A 25,959-nucleotide genomic window follows, 5' to 3' on the forward strand; every position below is an offset into this window, starting at 1 on the left:
GACGAAAGGGACTTCGATCTACTGTTTGACATTATAATATACTATAGAAGTAAGGAGGGTGGGCAAATAAAATAAAATAAAAACCACATTGATTCAAGCCGCTTTAAGCGGCCAACTGTCTTTATTATGTTACTGTTACATTAGCTTTAATATGTATTAGCATTACTAATGGCCATATTTACAAAGCAATTTGCCATCGTGATAAATTACCATGTTTATTTTTCTAACAATAATAATAATACAAATTATTATTATTATTATTATTATTATTCATTTATTTATTTTTAAGAGCTCCTACATGATTATTAGTATATATGTTTTTCTTGTTCTGTAACACTAACTTCATAACAAGCCACCCAGTCCAGGTTATCACAGAAATAACATGTACTGCATTTGTAACAGTACTAGTTTTACAATCTCACTGGCGGTCTTTACAATTTAATCCGAGTGGGAAACGATAAACAAAGTATTATTCCGTAGTGTCCGCCTCATTCCTGAGAGGAACGAGCTGTGTTTTGGTCTGCAGGCATGTGATGATGAAGTCCCTACATTGAAGATCGCAACAAAGAAGTAGCTTTAGAGGGTGTGGATATTACAGTATAGCACCTTTTGGTTTGGTTAGTGCAAAAACTGAAAGAAATAGTACTTTCTCTACGACAAAAGCCAAACTGAGTGTTTTTTTGTTTTTTTTGCAATCGATACTTTGTTCGGTGTACATAGAGGTGGCTTGAGTTGAAAATGACTATACGCTACAAAGATTATTAATGCTAAACTTTTGGGAAAACGTCTTAATTGCAAAATATATGTTAACACAGGACTGTTCGTGTAATGTTGTTCCACTGCCTTATAGGGAAGGAAACATGCAGAAAATGACAGTATAGCCTAACAAAGTTAACTAGAAATGAAATTTTAGCATATGAGCAAGTTTTAAATGTGTGTGATGCGGTGCCATTAATGTGTAACAATTCCTGTCCTGCATTTTATTGTAATTTTTTTTTCGTAAAAAATGCTACAACTTTGCAAATATTCAGATTTATCTTGTGATTTTTAATTAGCGACTGTAGTTTAGTAAACAGTAAAACAGCATCTTACATTTAACAAATCTACTCGCTTATTTACAGCAGATTAAAACAAACAAACAAAAAAAGATAATTTTCAAGTTTACAAAAATATAAAAACTTGTATGTGCCGGTGTTGTCATGCACGTAACCAAGAGACACGGGATAAGTTGTTAGGTCAGAAAAGACAGCCTTCGTTCTGTATACAGACAAATCAAGTGGCGTGCCGTCATGAACATCCATTTAAGGTCGCTCTGCCAGGCTGCAGTAGTTGACCTTAAACGCCCAGGTTACACAAAATAATGACAAGAAAGGCTTTTTTTATATAAAGTCAATTTGAGTATCTAAACATGTATTCTCGCATTTTTGGGCGATCCGACTATGTGGTATTCCTGCACGGTAACTGCAGCTGTGCTAAACCGCTGGATTCTGACGAGCCTCCTTAAACAGATAATGGCACTTGGTTTGCATTTGCGTCAAGCTCGAGACTATGAATTTAATTTTGCATGCATACTGAATGGACTGTATGAACCTCAGAGCGATTGGTCATTTTGTTTCATTCAGCATTAGTGAAAAGGTGTTTGTTGGCTACATTACCGGCTGTTATAAAAATATACATATTTTTTTCATAAATGTTTTATAGGATGGCCCAGTGCCATACCGCATTCTTGCTGAGTGAAGAAAGGTAAAGTCGTATCAGCAACGAAACGGGGCTAAGGGATCTCAACAATAGGAATCACATCCAAGCAATGACTGGCTTCTACTGACATATGCATGTAAGTACAGAAAAAAAAACAAAAAAAAACAATAACAATACATTTGCTCATTTATCATTTTGTTTATCTGTGACTAAGTATTTCGATTCCCTGCTAGTGATTTTTCTGCACTGAGTTACAGTGGTATTTTCCTGATAGGTAGAGTATCTGCAGTGAGGAATCAAATAATTCACGAGGAATAAAATATTTACATCTGCTTTAATCTAAAGGCATCTTTCATTTTTTTTCATAAAAAAATGACAGTAGTTTCTAACATTGATAAAAAATATATGTTTGCCTGCCCTACAATGTGTGCATCACATAGTACAGATTCAACGACACATGATTGCAAACAGCTGCACAAACTTAAATACTGTAATGATGCGGAATGTGATTATTAAAACGTCTCTGTGTTATTCACGTGTGTGTGTGTGTGTGTGTGTGCAAACTCAGGCATTCTGTTAATCTGAAGCAGTTTTTTTTAGTACTGTATGTTTTATTTATGTTTTGTATGATGCACAGTGCTTGTACTAGTTTGTACTAGGATGGATTTGTGCCCCTTTGCTTTGCACTGCACAATGAGGTACAAGCCCATAGGTTTTAGTGTGCAAGCTGGCGTACGGAGGTATGATGTCGTGCCAGGTGGGGCTTGTCACGATATAGACGTGGTGTGATGCAGTATCTAGGAATCACACTGCAGGCGGGTGCTAAACCCGTTTCTTTGTCCTTACCGATGTCCCTGTACTACCACAAACAGCACCTAAAATAAATAAATAAATAAATAAACAAACAGTAAGGGACCAGGGTCCTCATCTGACACCTGTCATGCAACCTGGCTGCTAGGAAACCACGTGTTTAACATCATCCCTGCTTTGCTGGCTCCCAGGTGTAACCTCGAGATGGCCACTGGTTCACCTCCTATGGTTAGCTACAATCCGTGTTGTAACCAGTAAACTCCTGTCGTCTTCCAATCACAATCTGTGCCAGGAGCCTGACACTTCCCTAATATGTGTGCACCAGCCTGTCTTGCAAAAGTGTGATACCTGGCACCTAGCGGAGAATGCCTTATGGAGAAAGTTTAGTTTTATAGTGTTTATTGGGATTTGGTACCCAATTTGAAACTCGGGAACAAATCTTTTTTTTTTTACTAATTGACAAATTTTGTGGCGTACATTTGTTTGAAATGTCTGTGCTTTTTTTTAGATAGACTGATAAAAAAATGTGGGGCTTGTCATTTGTCTTGTGTTGATAAACTGTCAGTATAAAATAAAAAACATACCGTTTGCATGCAATGGCCCTCTTATATTTGGGTTATAAGTGGAACACAAAAGCCACACTTAGTGATCAGTGAGATTTTTTTTATTTTACTGTTCCCCTATTTGTAAAAATGTGTTTTATTTTTATTTTTTTTCAAAGAATACTATTTTTAACTGTTCACAATACATCGACAGCAAAGGCAACATAATATTTTTTTCTTTATGAGCTCCTTTGTAGTATAAATAAAGCTGATTTCACCTGTTGCTGAGCTCACCTGTTGCCGCTCACCAATCACCAGATTGCATCTGTTTGAATTAATTGAAAAGCAGACTGCTCAAGTCATGAAACACTGGCTTTTATTACCCACTGGTTCCCCTTCATCTCTGTTCCACACGTGACACCCAAACAAGACCAGGCAATTCAATGAGAAGATAAGATTTGCTAATCACGTGGCTCCCCTAGTGAAGGCACAAGCACGCAGGGTGCAGAGGGACCTATGCGATCGAGAGCTTGCCGGTTCCAATCCCAGTTCCTGATCTTGACTGGGACCCACAGGGAGCGCTGCACTGACCTCTCTTCCCCCGTGGGCTAGGGAGGAATATTGGTTTGCCTCATCATTCCACAGCGACCACTGCTGGTCAGACGCCAGCGGAACTCTTGTCTCCAGGATTCAGTAGCTTGGAAACATCCGCCAGGTGAAAAGAGGTGATGGGCATTCCATTACGGTAGATCATTTAAAACCTGGTTTGTGACCTCAAACTGCGTGAGAGTAGGCTGTATTAGTCAGAGAACTAAAAGAAAAAAAAAAAAATATATATATATATATATATATATATATATATATATATATATATATATATATATATAATTGTTATGATAAATAAAATAGAATATGCGAGGGCTGTGTTTCTGTCAGTCTGTTAACCTTTTCAAATTAGTGCAAGTGATCAACACACAGGCGCTCCTATCCTGAGGGTTCTTTGAGGCCTCTGACTGTAAGAGTATTAAATGGAGCCTCTGTTCAGAAGCACCCTCGCAAGTGTTATTGAAACATAATGATGACATCACGTCTGTGGACAGTTGATGCTTCATGGGCTGGTGTTTGTGATTACTACACAGCACAGCACCCCAGCTATTGCACTAACCTCAGTTGCAGAAATTAAAACCTTGAATATTCTAATTATTTACAAACATGGTACACTAAAGTCATGATATTCTATCATACAGAATGTGATGGCCCTCAAGAACTTCTTTGTGTGGCCTGTAATAAATGAAACGATCATTAAAAGGAGCATTACCGAAGGCTTTAAATCAGTTTTCTTGCCTCTTATCACCATTATCACTGTATCTTTTGTAGTCTTAATTATTTGTGTTAGGTAGATTGATTCATCTTTTGTACTCGCAACCAAAAAAATCGAGTAGTGCCCTGTACAGAACAGCCACCATAACCACTGGGTGCTCCAGGAAAAAAAAAAAAAAAGAGGTTAAAACATAAAGCATGTTTTACTTTACCTTCCCAGCAGGAGTGCTGTGTGACAACTGGATCTTGTTTACCGTGCAGATCTGGAGGAGGAGGATTTATATTTAATTGGCACTAACTTGCTGCTCAACCTTTAGTTCTTTTTTTTTTAGTTAAAAGAGATGATCAAATTCACTTTGTGGAACCTGGAGCACTGGAAAACATGACAACTTACATCAGGGTAAAGGTGGGGGGGGGGGGATACAGCTAAACATACAGTAGATCTTTTTAATCTGCCATTCAAAGTCTAGCATGGCTGCACCCTGCTTTGTGGTGTCCAGGTGGTAAACCCACCCCCAGATCTACCTGTTGAAGAACGTGAAGCATATATTTTTCGATGCTAAGTACCAGCAGTTTATTTATTAGAACATTAGAGCTGTCGCATATTTTTAAAGGCTTAGGCGTATGTTTCCACAGTTGTTTTGCGGATCGTTCTTCTCTTTGCATGGTCTAGTCCCGTTAAGAACAAATTTGAAAGCCTTGATCCATGTTAATCTATGAGCCGCTGCATTGCCAGCATGCACACCCTATTTGTGTTAATCTTTTACAATGAATGGCTAGGATGTGGAAGCTTATCTGAAGCCTGTGGATTCAGCAACGGCACTGAGCTTGAGCTGGGTGAATTATTATTTATTGATTTATTTATTTTTCTTCTCAAGAATAGAATATATACATTTAACAGCGTGCATTAATACAGCACATTTTTAGACAGCGTGCACAGTTTGTATTATGGCTTGTTCCTTAACGATCGCGGGCTCTCCCATTGCACCTCGACTTTTTAAAATAAACGGATTATCTGTTTGCACCATAAGTTTCTCGTGCACTGATGGGGTCCTTTGCAAAGCATGAGCACTCTCCCTCTGCCTGCCTCTAACCAACCCTATCCAGTTGTGTAGGTTTGCATTCTTTATTCCTGCGTGGTAGACCGATCACAGCGTTAGCTATTTTAAGTGGTTAGTAGTCAGCAGTGTGCGTAGGTGAGAGAAGGTGAGAGACAGCATCACTGAGCAGAGGTAGGGTTAATGAATGCCTGGAGTATGTCCGAGTAGGAGTATTGAATGAACAAGGTGGGAGCTGCTCATGAAATGTTATGGTGGCTGTTTCTTGTTTTTTCCTATGCTGGTTCTAGCCTGACGTTGTAGTATAATGTACAGACAGTTCTGTGGAGAAGTGCTGTTGTTTAAGATGCAGTGCCTCCACATAACCCACCTCTTTAGCATGTAAAAAAAAAACAATTTGAGCAAGTCCTTCCAGTAATTAATTGTCCAACATCCACAGGTCAGATGGGTGAGTCAGGTGGTTACGTTTAGCTGAAACAAGTGGATGCACCCTGTTGGGAGATTTCAGACAGTGTGGCAAACAAAAATTGCTCCTGACATCATCTGTCTGTCCCTGTCAAAACTGAGCTATCCTGCCTCTTAGGGTATTATGTACATGGAACACAGAGAACTAACCTAATTCACATGCAAAGCTGCATGTATTAACTTGTGAGGAATATAAAGCGTGGTTCAAATAATAGATGACGTGCCCTGCAATTCAGTGAACAGCTCACAGCTTTTAGCAGTTAGCATCCCTGCAATGACAATGTTCTGCTGTACTCGGCCACAGCAGCTGATTGCAGTACATTTTACAAATAAAATATATATCACATTGGGCATTTTGCTCTGAAACAATGCTAACTTTAATAAGTAAGCCAGTCTCATTATGTTTGCTTATTTCAGGTAAGAGGGCTAGTTGTGCTGGATGGAGACATAGGAAACAAATTTAATTTGCACCAAGCATATTAGAGAATATACTTCAAAAAGCATCAGTTCTCTGCGCCCCACAGTTCTTGAAATTGTTGATTTTTAATACTTTATACAGGTAACTTCAATAATAGAGAACGATTTATTTAAAGCAGTGCATTTGTGTCGAATTAAGCATCTAAACATGTAATGATGCCTCAATGATTCCTGAAAACATGAATTGTAGACAAATAAATTGATCCTGCACATAATGAGGCTTGCGTCTGCAGTATACACTAGTAGAAAAGACCGGTTACCCCTTAAACAAATCCCTGTCTGAATGCAACAGCAATCTGCTTTAGACAGTGCTTTATTAACCTGCAGTGTGTGGGTGTCGAAAGATGTGTAGGGTCATCCGAGAGGGCGTGCAGATCGAACACGGTGTTCCCGGCGGTGGAAAATAGCAGACTGCGAGTTATTTTTAGCAAAAAAGGGAAATAAATGTGTTCCAATACTAATAAGCAAATTCTGTCAAGATTTAAAAGGTAATTGAACCTGCTGTTTTCGTGGTTTGGTCAAGGCCTGTCTTCTGTGTGCTATTTTGAGCACATAATGATTACGATAAGGAACATTGGCAGCCACTGACACGGCTGGACAACAGAAATATCAAGGGCTGAATACTGCACAGCAAACCCTCACACAGACCTTCCTATCTGGATCTATCAAATAATACCTTGTGTGTGAGCTCCGACAGAGCTTTGAGCCCTGGGTGCACATGGCAAGCAGAAGAGCCTTAACTACACATTTTAATACAGATGCTTTATGCACAATCTAATCAGATACAAGTTACCTGCTTGAGGAATTGATTCCCAAATCCTCTCTAAGATCTGCAGTTTCGTACTGGAAGCAGGAAGGGGGGTTGTCATAGTGTTTGAGTGCACACAGAAGAATTGATTCCTCTGAACCCCATTTTTAGTTCGGCATGTAAATAAACTGTGCGCTTTTTCTTTTCGAATTCAAACAAAATCGGTTCCAAAAGGATCAGTCTCTTTTTTAATGTAAACACACTAACAGCTCCGTGTTACATAACTGTTCGCAAAGAAAACTTAGGATGTGTATTTACCGTATTCTTTTGAATTTAAGATGCCCTCGAATTTAAGAAGAAGCCCATATATCTCACCCTCAACTTGAGGGGAAAAAAAATCAAATAAAAGCTGCATTTTACTCGACTGGTGTCACACAGAGTACATACAGTTATGTGCTGCTTCTCATTTCCAGTCGTGATTACTCAACACATGTTTTTCTCCCTTTTTGTGAACTGTAGTATTGCTTAGCAAGTAGAAAAATACAGAGGTCTGATTAGAACTGAACCTAATAACAAAACACTCTTCGAATTCCTCAGAAAGCTAATACGGTTTTGTGACAAGGAGGACCCTGTCGCTGGTTCAGCTGCACTGCTGCTGTGGCAAACAGGAAAGCTTGTCCGGAGCTGAGCTGATCGGGAGATCCTGATTGGCTGGGGGAGGGGGGGCGTGCCCGGGGAGCCTACGCCTGTTTAAGAACGCAGCAGCGTCAGTTCAAGGCTACTGCACTACGGTCATAGCTACGCAGACGTGCGCTGAGCAAAACCTTGCTTTGTTTACATCGAGGAGGAGAGCGTCCACTCCCCAGGATAACTACTACGAAACCTTTCAACTGCCAGTCAGTCACGTTGCTGTTTGGGTACTCGGGCTGTCGCATCTTTTGTTGGTGATTTTTAATACACGCATCACTATACTGTACTCATATTTAAGACGCAGGCCATTTTTGAAAAAAAAAGTTGGTTTAAAAAGTGGGTCGTAAATTTGAAGGAATGCGGTAAGACGTCAGTGAAGTGTCGTGGCGAGACAGAAAGGAGTATGAGCCAGGAGACTGTGTTGTGGATTCCAGACCCTGCTTAGCCTCTGATATACTTTAGTCTTGGGCAAGTTACTTGAACGGCGCTTAAGTCCTACCCAGTTTTATAGTCCTCCATACAACTTCAAAATACTGTTGCATAATAAATAGATATGCTTTTACTTCAGTAGACTTAACATGCTGCAGCACACACACACAATGCCATCCGATACTGGATACAGGAACTCTTTTCTCCGCTTGCAAGCTGCGTTGCAGTTTCAAGACCCCAATGCGGGCTTTTGCCAAAGCGCTTGTCTGCTTCTGATCGCTGTACCTTTTGGTTTTGCAGTCGCTGAGAGTGAAATCTGGCAAAGACAAAGTTCCCGAGCGGTCTCCTATGATGGAGGGTGGCATGCAGCTCCTCAACAGGGATGGTCACAGCATCGTGCACAACTCCAAGCGGCACTACCACGACTCCTTTGTGTCCATGAACAGGATGCGGCAGCGGGGAGTGCTGTGTGACATCGTGCTGCACGTGGGGGCCAAGGAGATCAAGGCACATAAGGTGGTGCTAGCGTCTTGTAGCCCTTATTTCCATGCAATGTTTACAAGTAGGTACTCAGTGTTGTTTTTCCTCTTCATTTTTGCAGATTTTCTAGATGGTAATCCTCTTAAGAGGCAAACCGGCTGTGTTTGGCGTTATCACTGTGACGTGTTAAAGTGACATTTTCTTTGGTCTGTTTATCGAATGCTCTCTCCGCAGACGAGATGTCAGAAAGCCGACAGACCCATGTGACTTTACATGACATCGACCCGCAGGCCCTGGAGCAGCTGGTGCAGTACGCCTACACGGCGGAAATCGTGGTCGGAGAGGGAAACGTACAGGTCTGTTTAAAATCCCTTTTGCGTTCTGAATTTTTATTTAACATTGATTTTAGCGCCCGAGTAACTTGCTGAGCAGGCTGTTTATAACACACTGTGCCGCTAGTTACGATTTATGATTTCTCCAGTTTCTAGAACATCAGAAATGAGAATTGTACACACTGATTACACTAATCTTTGTTCATATGGTACAGTATTTTTGGTGTTTTCAAGTAATGCAGATGTTTTGGGATCCTGGGCTGTGCATTAGTATTTGCACAGCAGAATACCAGAGATCACTTTACGTAACCTTTACAGGTGTAATGTGGGAGTGTTCAAGCCAAGCCTTGTCTTCACTGTCACCCTACCCTGGTTCTGCAAGCATTCACACACGAGTATCTTTACTTTATTATCACTCATCTTACCATTAAATTACATTGTAGTTCTGTTTATTTAAGCCGTTTAAAATACATGTGCAAATGATCAGCTGCTGCAATTTAGATTAGGAAAATTAAAATACTGTATTTCGCCATCCTGAGAGATGGAACCTAGAGGTGAACAGGCCATGAAAATGCATTGGGTTTGGTATGCAGTTAGCGTGTTTGTGCTGTTCCAGGGTTATTTGAGTCGCCTGGTGGGTTCAATATAATTAAGCCATATAGTTTGCCCAGGTCCTCAGGGGCACTGGAACTAGGGGTGCTGGGGGTGCGGTAGCACCCCCTTTGGCTTTGCCTGGCATATACAGAGGTTACAGTTTTGTTTAATGGCTTTCAGCACTCAAACTGTAAAAATTGTTCCAGCACCACTGCAGCTCCTCTGTATACACTGTGTGTTGTGCTCGCTACCTGCAGAGCATCATGCAGATTTTAATAAGGCCTTTTGCTTGCTGTTGACAGCCCGTGCAGGGCTCATTTGAATACTGCTGCAGGAGTCTGTTGTGCAGTGTCTGTGTGATTCATTTATTTCAGCTGTCCTCCTGGTGAACACAGGTTCGTACACAAGCATGTCAAACAACTTTCTTAAATGTGCTGACACTACAAAACCCTTAGAGTAAGTAGCTGCAAATGCCCTCCCCCATCCCTTCACAGGGATTGAGATAATCTACACCTATTTCTATTTCTATACACATTTCAACTATATCAAAATCACTGATATTTTTTTTAATGTAATGCGGCTTACATGTAATGTGGTCAGCAGTGATGGCTTTAAATGATACGCTGTATGCTGAGTAAAAGATAGTATTTGCAGTACGTCACGTCCTCTCACTGAAACCCTTGCTCCCCTCTCTTCTCAGACTCTTCTACCTGCTGCCAGCCTCCTTCAGCTCAATGGAGTCCGGGATGCTTGCTGTAAGTTCCTCCTCAGCCAACTGGACCCTTCGAACTGCCTTGGCATCCGGAGCTTCGCGGATACACACTCCTGCAGCGACCTGCTCAAGTCAGCTCATAAGTACGTCCTTCAGCATTTTGTGGAGGTCTCCAAGACAGAAGAGTTCATGCTGCTGCCACTTAAACAGGTAGGGGGACACGGGGGGCTAAGTAAGGTGCCTGCGTGTGTGTGTGTGTTTCTGTGTGTGTGTGTGCGTGTGTTGCAGTATATTTCTCTGAATATAGGTGTGGTACGTTATGTGTACATTTGTTTGCATAAAATAAAAAAAAAATCATACAATATGAATTTTTTTTACTGTTGATAGTTTTCTTATACGTGAATTTGGTATTGTGTGTGTATAGGTGAACTTTTGTGATGGAGATGCTGTTAGACACACTTCTTCTGAAATGGCAAACTCATTAAGAAACTGCAGCATGCAGCAAAGACAAAGCGTGATCCTTTAAGAAGGATGAATGCTTTCCCATTCCCAGGGACAGCGCACGGCCTTTGTAATGGATCACCACCACACAGCGAGAGCCAGTGCTCCTGAACGGACACTTTTAAAATGAAAACGCTTCCACCCTGACTGGTGCCTTTCTCTTTATGCAACAGACTTCCAGGTGCTTTTCCTTGTGCTCTCTTGTTTTCTTTCTTTGCTTTGAGAGACAACAAAAACCAGTAACAACTTGTATACACACATGAACTTACATTATAATGCCATACAAACACTCCTAATTGCAAACCTAATCTATGGCGCTCTTTTAAAGCCTGTATAACTTAGTAGTGACTGGTGATGTTTAAACTGTTCCAAAAAGAACCTGCTCTGCACACGTCACAGTACTGAGTTTAGTTTTATGTCCCACAGACATGACTACTAGTACGTGATGTTATTCATTTTAGCGGGATAGGAGTGTGTTTTGTTTGGCTCAATCTACATGTCTCTCTTTCAAGTTTTGAATAGAAAAAGCAGAGATGAACCAGACTTTCAAGAACCATTAGGTGGGCTGCAGAAATCAGGGTGTCAAAAGGTTTGAGCCGAAAACAAAACCAACATATTAAGACTAAAGCAGCTGTTTGATACACATAAGGGGGTGCCCATATGGCTAAATAGCTACTGTGCATATTCCTGATTTATTACCTGTATTTTAAAAGTGCGACCTTTCCCAGCAGTGCTTTCTCATTCCTGTCTTTGTCACATTCTGATGCCGTTGTAGTATTGGGTTCTAAAAAACAGAATTAAGATAAAACTGTTACCTGTTGTGCTGATAAATTTCCCGACTAGGAATGCATGCTCCAGTTCAAGAATGGCTGTTCCACTCCTGGTCTTTGAATGGTTTAAGGAAGTAGTTAATGCTCTCATTGTATCTGTTGAACCTGGAGTGGAATGGTCCTCCTGGACCGTGATTGATTGGACACCCCTGCTCCAGTTACTTGGTGCTTGCAGAGTTAAACCAGCTGCAGTTGTTGAATCTGTGTGCTTTTATATTACTGTGGTAACACTCGCTTTCCTTCACTTTATTATCTTTATTGGAGCACTGACTATATAGAGGATATCTCATGAAACCGCTCTGTAATGCAGGATCAGATACTGAGCTTGTCTGAGCATTTCCGCTGTTGTCAGATTCTGTGTATAAAAATGGGAAATCGGGAATACAAGTTGTGAATTGGTCACTCTTCACTTAGGGACCCCTGTCATGTGCGAAAATTATTTAAAAGCTGCCCAAATCCTATTGGCTATAGTTTTTATTCTGGTCCCCTGTAAATATTCTGTCATCTCAAACCCCCCCCACTAACACCTGGCATAGTGCTGACTCGAACTGAATTCAGCAGCCACAGCTCAGGGAGCCCCTTGCAGAATTGCAGATGGTACGGAAATAAGGCTGAATCACCAGAATAAGATGTCCTGGAGTTGGGGGCTGGGGGGGAGTAATAAGTGGAAAGAATGCCCCTATTCTTACTCATTCAAGCAAAGCACCTCAGAATCTCTCCAGGCTGCTTTCTTGGTCCACACTTCGTCCCAAGCTTTCCAAGCTTTGGAAAACTAATAGCTGCTCATTCTCTGTGTTTTTTCACTATCCATATATTCTGTATTATTGTATTATTCAGCACAATATATGTTTCTAACCTTGTTTATACACTTTTATGTTCCTTTAATAATAATAATAATAATAATAATAATAATAATAATAATAATAATAAAGGCTGCAGATTGCATCCTGGAGTAAAAAGCACACAAACTGAACACAGAGTCCCAATCCAGCCCTTTCTCCCAGTTGAAGGGAGAGAGCTGCATCTCCTTGCTCCTCATTCCCACTTACTGACATATTATGAGCCGACTCACTTTCGATTTATATATTAAAAAAAACAAATAGGCAATGGCAGCTGCCTTAGAACAGCACTCGCAACAGGAGGGAGGCTGGCTGTAGCCAGTTCTGTTTCACCTCCAATCTACTGTCAGTCAAACATTATACCGGACAGTGTTTAACATGGAGAGAGTGATATAACAGTATGAACTGAAGCGTGTTTAAGTAAAGCATCCTTTATTATAATGCAGCGCTGAAGGCACAGAGTGGGAAGACCTGCTTTATTCTGACAGATTGGGCTAAGTGGGGAATCTGCATCTCTTTACAATGCTGCACGCGCTTTGTTTGGGTACAGCTTGAATTCAGCAGTCTTTTTCAGCTGCGCTAGCTTTATCACTCAGCCCTCTGTGCTACTGGAGAAGGTGGTAACCTAGCAACCGCTCACAGATGTGCCATCTCTTTCTCTTGGAAGGAACAAACTCCCCCCCCCCCCCCCCCCCCCCCCACTTTAGAACACACTGAACAGCAGCCTTTATGTGTGCTGTGCACAGAGGATGCTGGTTTAAGTTTGAACCAGTGAAGTGCATTGGTTAAATGGTACAGTTGCTTTAATTCCTGGTTAAAAAAAAAAAAAAACTCTCAACAGTACTGCTGGCCTTTTGTAAAAATAAAATATAGGAGAAAAAAAGAAATAGCATGGGAAGAAAAACCTTTTTTGGAAGCTGGCTTGTGGGCTAACGTTCTCAGCTGCTGTCCCTGGTGTGCTTCTAAAACTCAAAGGGCCCTTGTTTGGAAACAAGCGCAGCGGCAATGGCGAATTTCCAGAGAGACATAAAACAAATGTAACCGTTTAGAACAAGCAAGAAACAGCTTCCAGTTACAGAGTGGAGCTTTAAATGGTTGTTCTGAATTATTTCTATACTGTTCCAGGTATGTCATTTCCCCTGTGCTTGCACAGGAAGGGAGAAGCTATATGAGGGTAGCTACATCTTGTACTGTACATCACTTTGAATACATGATTGAGCTGCACTGTTGCAGCAAGATTGAAACTTGGGTGTCCGAACTCACAACTTTTCATTTTATTTTATTAAATTTGTTTTAAAGCAAACTGTATGGCAGTGGAAAATGGAACAGAAAGCACAATAAAACCATCATGTACACAGCCAACTGACCTCACGTGAAATGGCACCGAGTTAATGTCTTGGGCGCTCTCTCTCTCTCTCTCTCTCTCTCTCTCTCTCTCTCTCTCTCTCTCTCTGTCTGTAGTAATACACAGTAAAAACGTGCACTGCATGATACACAATCACTGCAACGCTACCTTCTTGTATTCACAGCATGGCTCCTGTTTCTGATGCTGTACAAAGCCAAGTTCAGGCTCAATTTACTTTTACACCAGAAGAGAAGCCCTGAAATGCAGCACTGTTCAATGCGTATTTCAATGCAAGTGGCAAACTGTGAACACGTGGACGCCTTGTGTCACATTTTACCAGTGACATGAATTCTGGAACACATCTCCATTCTCTATAATTAACAGCAAGTTGGCTTACCATAGTATTAGACTAAAGAGCACTCAATTGGTTTTATAAATGGATTCATGCTATGACTGTAGATGTGCGGTTTCAATGAAACATTCATATTCCTGGCACATGGAACAAATCGTTTCCCTTTACTGTGGTAAAGCTCTGATTTTGTATTCTGTAGTTTTAGAGGGTTTTCATTTACATTTGCTTTAGATGCTGACATTTCTTGTTTTTCTTGTAGGTGAATTCCCAGATCAGTTAAGCTTTGTCTGACACAACCCTTATAAAATCTTCTTATAGTAAATGCAGGGTAAAGCATAGGTAAGCACCATAAAGCCCAGAGAGGTATGGTAAAGCATATTAAAAAACATGGCAAACCATGGTAGAGGTATGGCAAATGCATACTGTAACCATGGGAAAACTGCTAAATTACATCGCAAAAATACCATGGTAAAGTATAGGTAACTTATAAAATTATTTTTAATAAATTAATTCTAAATTAAGGCAACCTTCTCCCAAAAATGTAACCCTAAATTCCACTTTATGGAGCTGCTGCTGTGGTCACTGCTGTATCAGCTTCTGTCATTGCTTTGTGCTTGTAGCTGCCTTGATTACTCTGCATTCTGACACTGATGAGATTTATCATACTAGAAACGTGGGACCACAACATTTCTAGATTACAGTGTCTCTCAGCTAGTGCTGCACACAGCACTGTGTTCTATACAGAAGGTTAACTTCATTACTGCTTCATACATATTCTCATCACACTGAGGCTGGCTTGCAGCAAGCTGTGCTTGACAGCTAAAGGCAACGTGAAGGAGCTGGTGTAGGAAAAGGACTTTATTCGCTTTAATTGTTGTGCAATTAATAAAACTACTATATGACTGACACTCCTATAATAGTGTATAATCCTTTATACTGTAAAATAAGCACAGTGATGTCGGTCCTTTTGATGTACAGCGCTGGCCAGAAGTTTTGCATCACCTAGAATTTTAGGTTTGAGACAATTAAAAAAAATAAAAAAATAAATAAAAAAAATTAATAATAATAATAATAATAATAATAATAATAATAATTGCAAAAGTCTACCGGAAGCCATAATAGTAGTACAGTATTTCATGTTAGATTTCGAAATGTCATATTTCTCAATTTTTCGTTAAGTATATGGAAAACAACAAAGTGATATGTAATTCAATATGTTATGGGAACATTATTCAGCAGGTTTCATGTGACTTCATGAAGCAAAATTAGTTCATGCTGTAGGGTGATGCAAAACATGTGGCCATAGCTGTGCATAGCTGTCTGCAGAACCTGCCATAGGCAACGGATATTTATGCTGCTGCCAGCTTGTATTTGTTTATAAAGGTTTCAGTGCAACACACTTTAAAAGCTGACGAATGGTTATCAATCACTTGCACACTTGTTTAGGTGCTTGATCTGATCTCCAGTGACAACCTGAATGTCCCTTCGGAGGAGGAAGTGTACCGGGCCGTGCTGTGCTGGGTTAAACATGACATCGACAGCAGAAGACAGCATGTACCCCGGGTGAGTGGACCAGTACAGAAGAACGGAAATAATGAAACACTACACTGACACTGGACAGGAATCCAAATAATGAAACACCGCACTGACACTGGACAGGAATCCAAATAATGAAACACTGCACTGTCACTGTACAGGAATCCAAATAATGAAACACTGCACTGACACTGGACAGGAATCGAAACAATGAAGCACTGCACTGTCACTGGACAGGAATCCAAATAATGAAACACTGCACTGTCACTGTACAGGAATCCAAATAATGAAACACTGCACTGACACTGGACAGGAATCCAACTAATAAAACACTGCACTGTCACTGGACAGGAATCGAAACAATGAAGCACTGCACTGACACTGGACAGGAATCAATGAAGCACTGCACTGACACTGGACAGGAATCCAAATAATGAAGCACTGCACTGACACTGGACAGGAATCCAAACAATGAAGCACTGCACTGACACTGGACAGGAATCCAAACAATGAAGCACTGCACTGACACTGGACAGGAATCCAAATAATGAAGCACTGCACTGTCACTGGACAGGAATCGAAACAATGAAGCACTGCACTGACACTGGACAGGAATCCAAATAATGAAGCACTGCACTGTCACTGTACAGGAATCCAAATAAAGAAGCACTGCACTGTCACTGGACAGGAATCGAAACAATAAAGCACTGCACTGACACTGGACAGGAATCCAAATAATGAAACACTGCACTGTCACTGGACAGGAATCCAACTAATGAAACACTGCACTGTCACTGGACACTGGGAATCGAAACAATGAAGCACTGCACTGTCACTGACACTGTACAGGAAACGAAACAATAAAGCACTGCACTGACACTGGACAGGAATCAAAACAATGAAGCACTGCACTGACACTGGACAGGAATCCAAATAATGAAGCACTGCACTGTCACTGGACAGGAATCCAACTAATGAAACACTGCACTGTCACTGGACAGGAATCCAAATAATGAAACACTGCACTGTCACTGGACAGGAATCGAAACAATGAAGCACTGCACTGTCACTGACACTGTACAGGAAACGAAACAATAAAGCACTGCACTGACACTGGACAGGAATCAAAACAATGAAACACTGCACTGTCACTGTACAGGAATCCAAATAATGAAACACTGCACTGACACTGTACAGGAATCGAAACAATGAAGCACTGCACTGTCACTGACACTGGACAGGAATCGAAATAATGAAGCACTGCACTGTCACTGGACAGGAATCCAACTAATGAAACACTGCACTGTCACTGTACAGGAATCCAAATAATGAAACACTGCACTGTCACTGGACAGGAATCGAAACAATGAAGCACTGCACTGTCACTGACACTGTACAGGAATCGAAATAATGAAGCACTGCACTGTCACTGACACTGTACAGGAATCAAAATAATGAAGCACTGCACTGTCACTAAAACTGTATGGAAAACAAAATGAAACACTGCACTGTCACTAAAACTACAGGAATCTAAATAATGAAACACTGCACTGTCAGTACAATTATGGTACCGGTAATCGAAATAATGCTGCTTTTTAAAATCAGTATAATAGAAACTACTTGATTAGAGGTAGTCACCGAACACTTAGAAACATATAAGTCATTAAATCTAAATTTAAAAGAGACGAAAAATGAATATTAATGTATTTAATCTGTTTGTTTAGAATTCTTTGTCAATGACATTCTGAGTGTGAGGTTTACACTCTAGCAGTAGTTACTGCTAGATCAGTTCCAATGGGGACGTGACTTACAGTATGGAAATTACAATAACTCTTGAAATTCAAGAGTGTGGTTAGTGCATAGTAAAGATGAGGAAAGCTCACAGTGATCGTGCCTGCTGTGTAATTGTAAGCGGTTTAATCCTGCAGCTGATGAAGTGTGTGCGGTTGCCCTTGCTGACACGGGACTTCCTGATGAGCCACGTGGACACAGAGCTCCTGGTGAGGCATCACTCCGAGTGCAAGGACCTGCTGATCGAGGCTCTCAAGTACCACCTGATGCCCGAGCAGAGGGGGGTGCTGAGCAACAGCAGGACCAGGCCCAGGAGGTGTGAAGGAGCTAGCCCTGTGCTGTTTGCTGTCGGTAAGGAATCTCCAGCCATTGAGAGACTAGACTTTTCTTTATGAAGTGGTTTGCTAGTTTACTAAATTCAGATACCCAAAATATTCTAACTGTCTTTTAGATGCTTATTGATTCAGTGCATAAAAATGATTAGATTATATAACAAGCTCAGCTATAGAGCCACAACACAAACAAACATTCGTTGATCGTTCTTCCGGATTTCTTTGCACACCACAGGTAGTAACTTACAATGCTGCAATGTTGTGTTGTTGACTCGCTCTGTTGCATAGCAACAGTAACTTAAATGCATAAGGGAACATGGTGCTGAGGCTGGTGCAGGCACTTAAGACTCCAATGCGGTACAATTTCACCATTTCGTGTTATCAAAGGAATTTACTCTGGGTGATAGAGAAAACACATTTTGGTGTTCCCCATTTTCGGCAATTAAAAGGGCATATTTAAAGGAGCAGTCGGAAGGGGCTTGTGGCTGTCTTTGGCATTATCATGTTTTTCTTTTTCTGAATTTTGGTGCTGACTGTGTTGATTCAAACAGGGTTGTGCTCTGCAGGTGGGGGCAGCCTGTTTGCCATTCACGGCGACTGCGAGGCCTATGACACCAGAACAGACAGGTGGCACATGGTGGCATCCATGTCCACAAGGAGAGCTAGAGTGGGTGTCGCTGCCATAGGGAACAAGCTGTATGCTGTGGGAGGGTAAGAACATTGACACAGTTCTGTGTTGAGTGCTGCAGGTCAGTGCAACGCTACAACTTTGGACACAGAATCATTGCAGTTGAACATACCCGCAATGCCAAACACCCTGTTCACTGAGTTACAGAACAAGCGGGGTCTGTGTAATAAAAATAAACCGAAGCCTATATGTATTTGATGGACTAATTTAACAGCTGTTTATTTAAGGTTGTGCTCTTGAACAGTACAGCAGCCCCACCCGGTGGTTAGAAACAGCAGTGCATCTACGTTGGAATTTTCTTTTTACACTATTGTAACCAGCAGAATTATATATATATATATCTATATATATATATATATATATATATCTATATCTATATATATATATATATATATATATATATATATATATATATATATATATAGAACTATTTTGATTTTTTTTGTTTTTTTTTACAAAAAATTAATTAAATTGAAAAATAAAATATCTATGCTACCATGAAGACTGAACCGATGACACCTCTGTCATATGATCCTGTTACCAACTCATGGCAGCCTGAGGTTTCCATGGGAACCAGGCGCAGCTGCCTGGGTGTAGCCGTGCTACATGGCCTATTGTATGCTGCTGGAGGGTATGATGGAGCGTCATGTTTAAACAGGTACCAGAGTCACCCAGCATTGGTTTTGAACGACACAGTACATGTAGCAGGCCAGACACTGTTCAAAATAGCACTGATGACAGCAAGCAGTGGCTAAGCAAGTGTGAATCATACTTGTATCTAGTTTTTTTCACTAGTTTTGCCTCACCGATGTCAAGGTGAAGTGGAATTGGATATCTTTCATATATTGTAAGTGCTGAAAAGTAAGAAACACACACACACCCCCCCACCCCCCGTTACGACACCATTCGTCAATCCGTTACACCTTGAGAGACTGAGAGTGTGAAGTGAACCTGACTAAATGAATGCAGTTCCTTACAGTCTTGTAAAATGTGCTTCTGTCCAGTGCAGAGAGATACGACCCTCTCACCGGTACCTGGACATCTATTGCTGCTATGAGCACCAGAAGAAGATACGTCCGGGTGGCAACGTTAGGTGGGTAATGCATGCAGTAATTGAACAGTGGAAGTCAGGGTAGTATAATCTAGCCGCGCTACATTTTAATACCATGGTGGGATGACATGCCCTTATAAAAGTTTACCATAGTGAAACCATGGAAAGGACGGGCAGTGCAAAGTATAACCGTGGAAAAACTGCAAATTAACGTGCACATTTTATGTGGTAAACTTTTATTAGGGGTAGGTCCACTATAACTCAGTTATTTTGTTCAGATTCTACTTTAAATATGGACCTGACGTGCTAACTTGTTCTAATATGTTAACGAATATAATGTGTAGACACTTGTTTGCTCTTTGTGGACTAAACAGCGTTCAAATATATAAGAGCTCTCTTGTTGAGTGCATTTAAAAAATGCAATGAAACAACTAGGTGTGATTTTCAATGTGTTGCTGCTTTACAGATGGGACTCTCTATGCTGTGGGTGGATATGACAGCTCTTCTCACTTAGCAACAGTAGAAAAATACGATCCTCAGGTAATGCAAACGCAGGCCGCAGTATCCTGCTGACTTGCTCCAGTCTGGCGGGTAATAACTAGTTACTCTGTATTTCACAAAAACAACTGTGCTAACAATGTAAGCACACCCTGCTATCTGAAAAAGAAACAGGCATTAGCTGGCCTCTCATTATTTCATCATCCTTATGACTAAATAAGACGTACAGTGGGCACTGTCAAGACCTTTATACCCAATCCTCTTTTTCAGAAATTATTTATTTAGGAACTCAAACTTTAGCATTGAAAAACAAACGTGTAAGATTATTTTCTAATCTTCGTTAAAGCGTATACTGCAGAACAAAAGGTTTATATAAATCCCCTAAGAGATTATTTTATATTCCTGTTTCCTTTTTATTTAAGAAGTGGGTGCAGTTTGGACAGTGCCTGTGGTAGCTCACAGTGCTATCCGATTATCTGATTTAGAATGATTAAATGGACATTGCAAAATTAGGTTAATGGCACACAAATAAAAGGGGGTTAAAAGCAGAACCCTTTTAAAATACTTTTGTATTTCCCTTTAATGAAAAAGCAATACTTTGCATTCTAAGTTTACCCTACCCATCTTGAGCCTAAAAGCCTAAGTGTGCACAGATTGGTTCCCAAGCAGTTTGATAGCGTTTAGATGCATTCGTGTTTTACCGGCATGCCATTTGCAATGGCAAGTGCAGAAGTGCACAGGTGTGACCCCTGCTGTCAGGTTCTAACAGTAAACCCTTCCTTGTTCAGACAAACACATGGACCTCCATTGCTAACATGCTGAGTCGCAGGAGCAGTGCCGGGGTTGCAGTGCTGGAGGGGATGCTGTATGTAGCTGGAGGGAATGATGGGACAAGCTGCCTCAACTCTGTGGAGAGATACAACCCTAAAACAAACACCTGGGACAGCGTGGCCCCAATGAATATCAGAAGGTATGCAGAGATCCTGGGATAGATCACAGAACCTTTCCCCAGGGCTTCATCGAGGAATTCAAGGGATCTTTGGGGGCAGAGAGGCATCCTTTTCTGGAAGTAACCATTCAAAAGTAGTTTGACCTGACTCCCCAAATCCAGATCGTGCTTGAGTTAAGTGCAGTGAGATAAACAACACGTCTTTTTTGTTTTACCCGAATTAGGACTGTCAGCAGGTGAAGCTGGTATTGCTGTTTGTTTTGAAACTTAAACATTGGGATGGTTCACTAAAATGCAACCACACCTTGTTTCCACAGGTGCCCCAATAATGTCTGTATAGAAAATGAAGAAAACAATTTAATAAAAAATGACAGCTATGACATCAAAACTTTATACTGAATATGGCAATGACTGTCCAATATTACCCAGATGTTTATACACGCCAAACCACGAATCTACTGTAAGCACCTTCTGTATGTGAGTGTACCAGTTTTTATATATATATATATATATATATATATATATATATATATATATAATATACCAATTAATCAACTAAAGAGTTAAAACAGATAATTTTTTAATTTTTTTTTTGTTTTACAATTTAATCGTGCATAATTTTATTTAAAATCACCCAATGCAAGATCTGCATTTTCTCCATGGCAGTCCAATCGTAAGTGAGGGGAGGCGGCACATAAACAGCTGAACGTCTTAGTAGGTTTAACCAGTGGGAGAGATCAAAAGATCTGCCCCTTGTTATGCAGGTGTCCAATCATTAGAGAGCAGAGGTGGGACATAAAACTGCTTGGGTAAGGCTGTAAGAATAGCTGAATTTCGCACGATATTGCTTATTATAGAGACCGTTATTGTGAACTTCGCAAGTAGTATTTCGAATTGCTTTTTACAAATAAAAACATAAAATGTCACAAGACAATGGAGAAATCGTAGTCGATTTTGTTTACAAATCAATTTTCAAGAATAACTTTATCAGAATTAATGGAGGTATACATCGGAAATACCTGAACTGATACAGGATGGGAAGGAATCTACTCGCCACTTCCAACATTTAAATTATGAAAGGTATCTAGGCTTACCGGTAGCTGTCAATTACAAAAAAAAAAAAAGTATACTGCTGGAACTGTATTTTGTTCAATACAGAAAAGGTGATCTGGAACAGCACTGGCTACAAAAATCTAGGATGTCTAACAAAGTCAGCACAAAAATATGAGCGTTCTCAAAGTCACTTGCGAGCCACTGTTGCACTCCAAAACTTTTGGACAAACCTGGATTGATGTCCATCTGGATAAGCAGAAGCATAGGGGTACAATACATGACAATGAGCAAGTAATAAAAAAATCGCGATGTTCTTAAAAGCGTGATTGATTCTGTTGTTTACCTTGGCAAGCAAGAACTGACATCCATTCCTCAAACAGAGGTAACTGTGGAATTACTTGCTCTGATTTCAGACTACGACAGCATGTTAAGCAACCACTTGTCAATAGCCACAGTATTCTCGGGCACCTCTAACAAGTTTCAGAACAGCTTAATCTCTTCGGAGCCTCAGGTTCTGCGAGATGCCATATGTAACTATAATGGTAGATTAATTAACCGATAGTGGAAAAGCAGCTCAGCTGTCTTGTGTTTTCAGGTATGTGACTAACAGTGGCCCAAAAGAACGGTTGTTCTGTGAAAACTTGTTATTTTTATTAAAATAAAAATGTAATAAAAATGCTTTTAAAAAGACAAAATTCCCACTGGGCTTAGTTTTTTTCAAATTCTATTAATTTTGTAGTATTACTATGCTGCTGTAAGATCGTTACCTTTATTAAAAATGTGCATGAGTTAATCCAACGATTTAACTAATGCCCTGGTCTTTATTCCAAGCAGGTCATAAATTAGTTAATTGCCTCTCAGCAGGTTCAGTTAACTACTTTAGAACCTGGTTGGAGTATAAACCTGGACTGGACTAGATCTCGAGTGCCAGGATTGAGTAGCACTTTTAAACTACATGAATATGTGTGTTTTATTTTTTTCTTTTAGAAGCACCCACGATCTTGTAGCGATGGACGGGTGGCTCTACGCCGTGGGTGGCAATGATGGGAGCTCGAGCCTCAACTCCATCGAGAAGTACAACCCGCGCACCAACAAGTGGGTCGCTGCCTCCTGCATGTTCACCCGGAGGAGCAGCGTCGGGGTGGCTGTGCTGGAACTCTTAAACTTCCCCCCTCCATCCTCTCCCACCCTCTCGGTGTCCTCGACAAGCCTTTGACAAAGAATGAAGTCTCGCCTTACCTCTGCCGGACTCCAGTGTCTGTCAAATAGAAGGAACTGCTCAGTGTGACCCTGTAAGATGACAGGGCCTGCTGTCCGGGTTTACTCACAGTGCTGTCTCGGCAACAAGAAATGCTCTGTGGGCAACCGGGGGGACAAAAAAGCTCTCCCTCACACAAACACTGCCACTTGACTGTGGTCATCATATGTATCCTACTTACATGTACTGTAGTCCTGAATTGCTTAGTTTTAGTCGAAGAGTAAATGAATGGTTTACCTAGGGATATGCCAGGTTGTTCTGCCGTGCATGTGTACTGTAATTTTGTCTTTCTGGCAAAGTTGTAAGCGGCAGTGCTACCGAGCTCCAGTAAGGGGGAGACATTGCACACTCTGGTTGACTTGTTGTGAAACAGACTTGGTTTTACAGCCGCAGGCCAGTGCTAGTTTCGGAAAAAAGATAACATTTTCTCAGTTCGGTCACCGATTAGGGATGTTAAGGCATTCGCCAAGCAGCAAAGGGACCGCAGAGACTTCCGTTCAGCTGTTCGACAAAGTTAGTAACACATTGATTGAATGATTTACCAGGAAGTAAGCGTGACAACTTCTTTTATTTCTTTCTTTATAGTCCCAACCAGGATCCTGTATAGTTCCTACTTTAAAAAAAAAAAACGTTAACGTCTACCAAAAATCTAAATATAACAAACTGAATTCAGGTCTAACACCAAATACACGGCTGTCTGCTTAACACTAGCACACTTTGACATGAGAGGTCATTAGATCCTCTATAAATTGCACTCTTAGTGAATCTATTTGTATACATCTGAGACCAGGAATATGGTGCAGCAGCAAACACTAAACGGTTACACTAAAAAAAAAAAAAAGTAGTTTAAAGGGAGATGATTTGAGACATACATATTTTCATGTATTTATTTAACATAAGTTTTAGTGTTAACGAGACAAAGCCCTTATTAATAAACCACCCCACTGTCAATGCTGTCCTGGAGAGTGTCCCACAATATCCAGCTACATTCGCTCATTTGAAAAGGTCCCAGTGTCCTTCAGCTTTTAGGATGTTGCTGTTCAACACTGAATGAAACAGGCACGCAAGTAAAATACTCTTTACCTCTTACCTACAGCTTTGACAGTATCTCCTGATTTACTGCATTTATATATATAAACAAAACCTGTGATAGAAGTGTGCCATGGTGAGTCAATGAGAGCATGTAAGGAGATGCCTTGATATGAAAATGTAACCCAAGGGTGAAGGGTCACTGTTTAAAAAGTAACTGGACAGCCTTTTCAGTTCTTTCTTTAACTTTTATTTTTTTAAACTATATTTTTTATATATATATATATATATATATATATATATATATTAATTATATAAAAATAAAAGTTAAAGAAAGAACTGAAAAGGCTGTCCAGTTACTTTTTAAACAGTGACCCTTCACCCTTGGGTTACATTTTCATATCAAGGCATCTCCTTACATGCTCTCATTGACTCACCATGGCACACTTCTATCACAGGTTTTGTTTCTTGGTATAAGGGTAGCGGTGGAAACATTTCAATGTAATCCTGGGCTTAGTCAGATAACTGATGTACAATGTTAGGTTTGTTTGCATCTCTCCCTGTTACCCATAACTGGAATGGTTCATTTTGACACTTTCACAGATACAGGCTCCCTGAAAGTATTTTTGTTGTTGTTGTAATTGTTGGAAATTGTTTTTTTTCTCCTGATAGATGATTTCTAAGCTCTCGCTACAGGAGCTTCGCTGTGAGTCCACCCCTTGGTGGTTTAATGCTGTAAATGCATGTCTCTGTTGGTGTCTGGTATCCTCTTGGATTCAGGGTAATGAAGCCATTGAGGGTATTAAGGCTCAGGCCTGGCTTGAACAATCAGACTCTCTAGCATCTCAACAACAGGTCTGGGCGCATGCTTCTTTTTAAAAGGAGAAAAACCAAAGCGAAAGGGCCACAAGGTCAACTAACGTGATAAAAACAACACAAAGGGGGGTCAGCTGCCAGGGTCTGCTGTCTTTATGCTTCAAGGAGGCCATGACAGCAGACTGCACATTGCGTATATAGACCCCTTTGACCTGCAAGGTATTTATACAGTATGCACTGTGAGCGACTCGGTTCACACCGTCTGCCTGTGTTTTAATGCACAGGAATACAACGCACTCTGCACAGGAATACAAAGCACTCTGCTAGTTGTGTTTTGCTTTGTTTCAGTATTTCTCTTTCCCTTATACAACCACTTAAGAGGTGAAGAAAACATTCGCCACAAAGCGCTCAGACTTGCCCAGGACTGGCATTAGATGATTTTTTTTTTTTTTAACTGTATTGCTAAGTTCGAGCACTGTAAATTAGACTGTCAGTTTTATTATTCATATTGCATCTTGAGAGAATGTACTGCAAAAAGACTATGGCCTTTTGTTTTTGTTTTATTTGTGGAAGAAAAAAAAACACAGTTGAGGAGATGGTTTGTTTGATGTGGATGTAAATGTGAATTCTTAAGTTATATATTGTTTCCTGTTATTACATGTGAACTGTAATGTTTATTTATATGTAAGTTATGTTGAACATATTTATGTGAAATCATTTCATGATTTTTGCAGTG

The 25,959-nt window shown here is 40.5% G+C and overlaps 1 protein-coding gene across 1 annotated transcript; it reads left to right on the top strand.

Annotated features, from left to right (window-relative positions):
* Positions 1-627: 627 nt before the first annotated feature.
* Positions 628-24,612, top strand: LOC121329264 (kelch-like protein 17). The gene is given in 12 exon segments (XM_041274792.1): positions 628-1,834; positions 8,538-8,799; positions 8,952-9,073; positions 10,344-10,565; positions 15,669-15,785; positions 17,687-17,900; positions 18,448-18,614; positions 19,073-19,227; positions 19,574-19,662; positions 20,087-20,160; positions 20,907-21,088; positions 23,108-24,612. Coding segments are annotated over 12 exon segments (1,839 nt in total). The 5' UTR covers positions 628-1,828; the 3' UTR covers positions 23,337-24,612.
* Positions 24,613-25,959: the final 1,347 nt, after the last annotated feature.

Source organism: Polyodon spathula, chromosome 16, assembly GCF_017654505.1.
Source record: "Polyodon spathula isolate WHYD16114869_AA chromosome 16, ASM1765450v1, whole genome shotgun sequence".
In the NCBI taxonomy this organism is placed as follows: Eukaryota; Metazoa; Chordata; class Actinopteri; order Acipenseriformes; family Polyodontidae; genus Polyodon; species Polyodon spathula.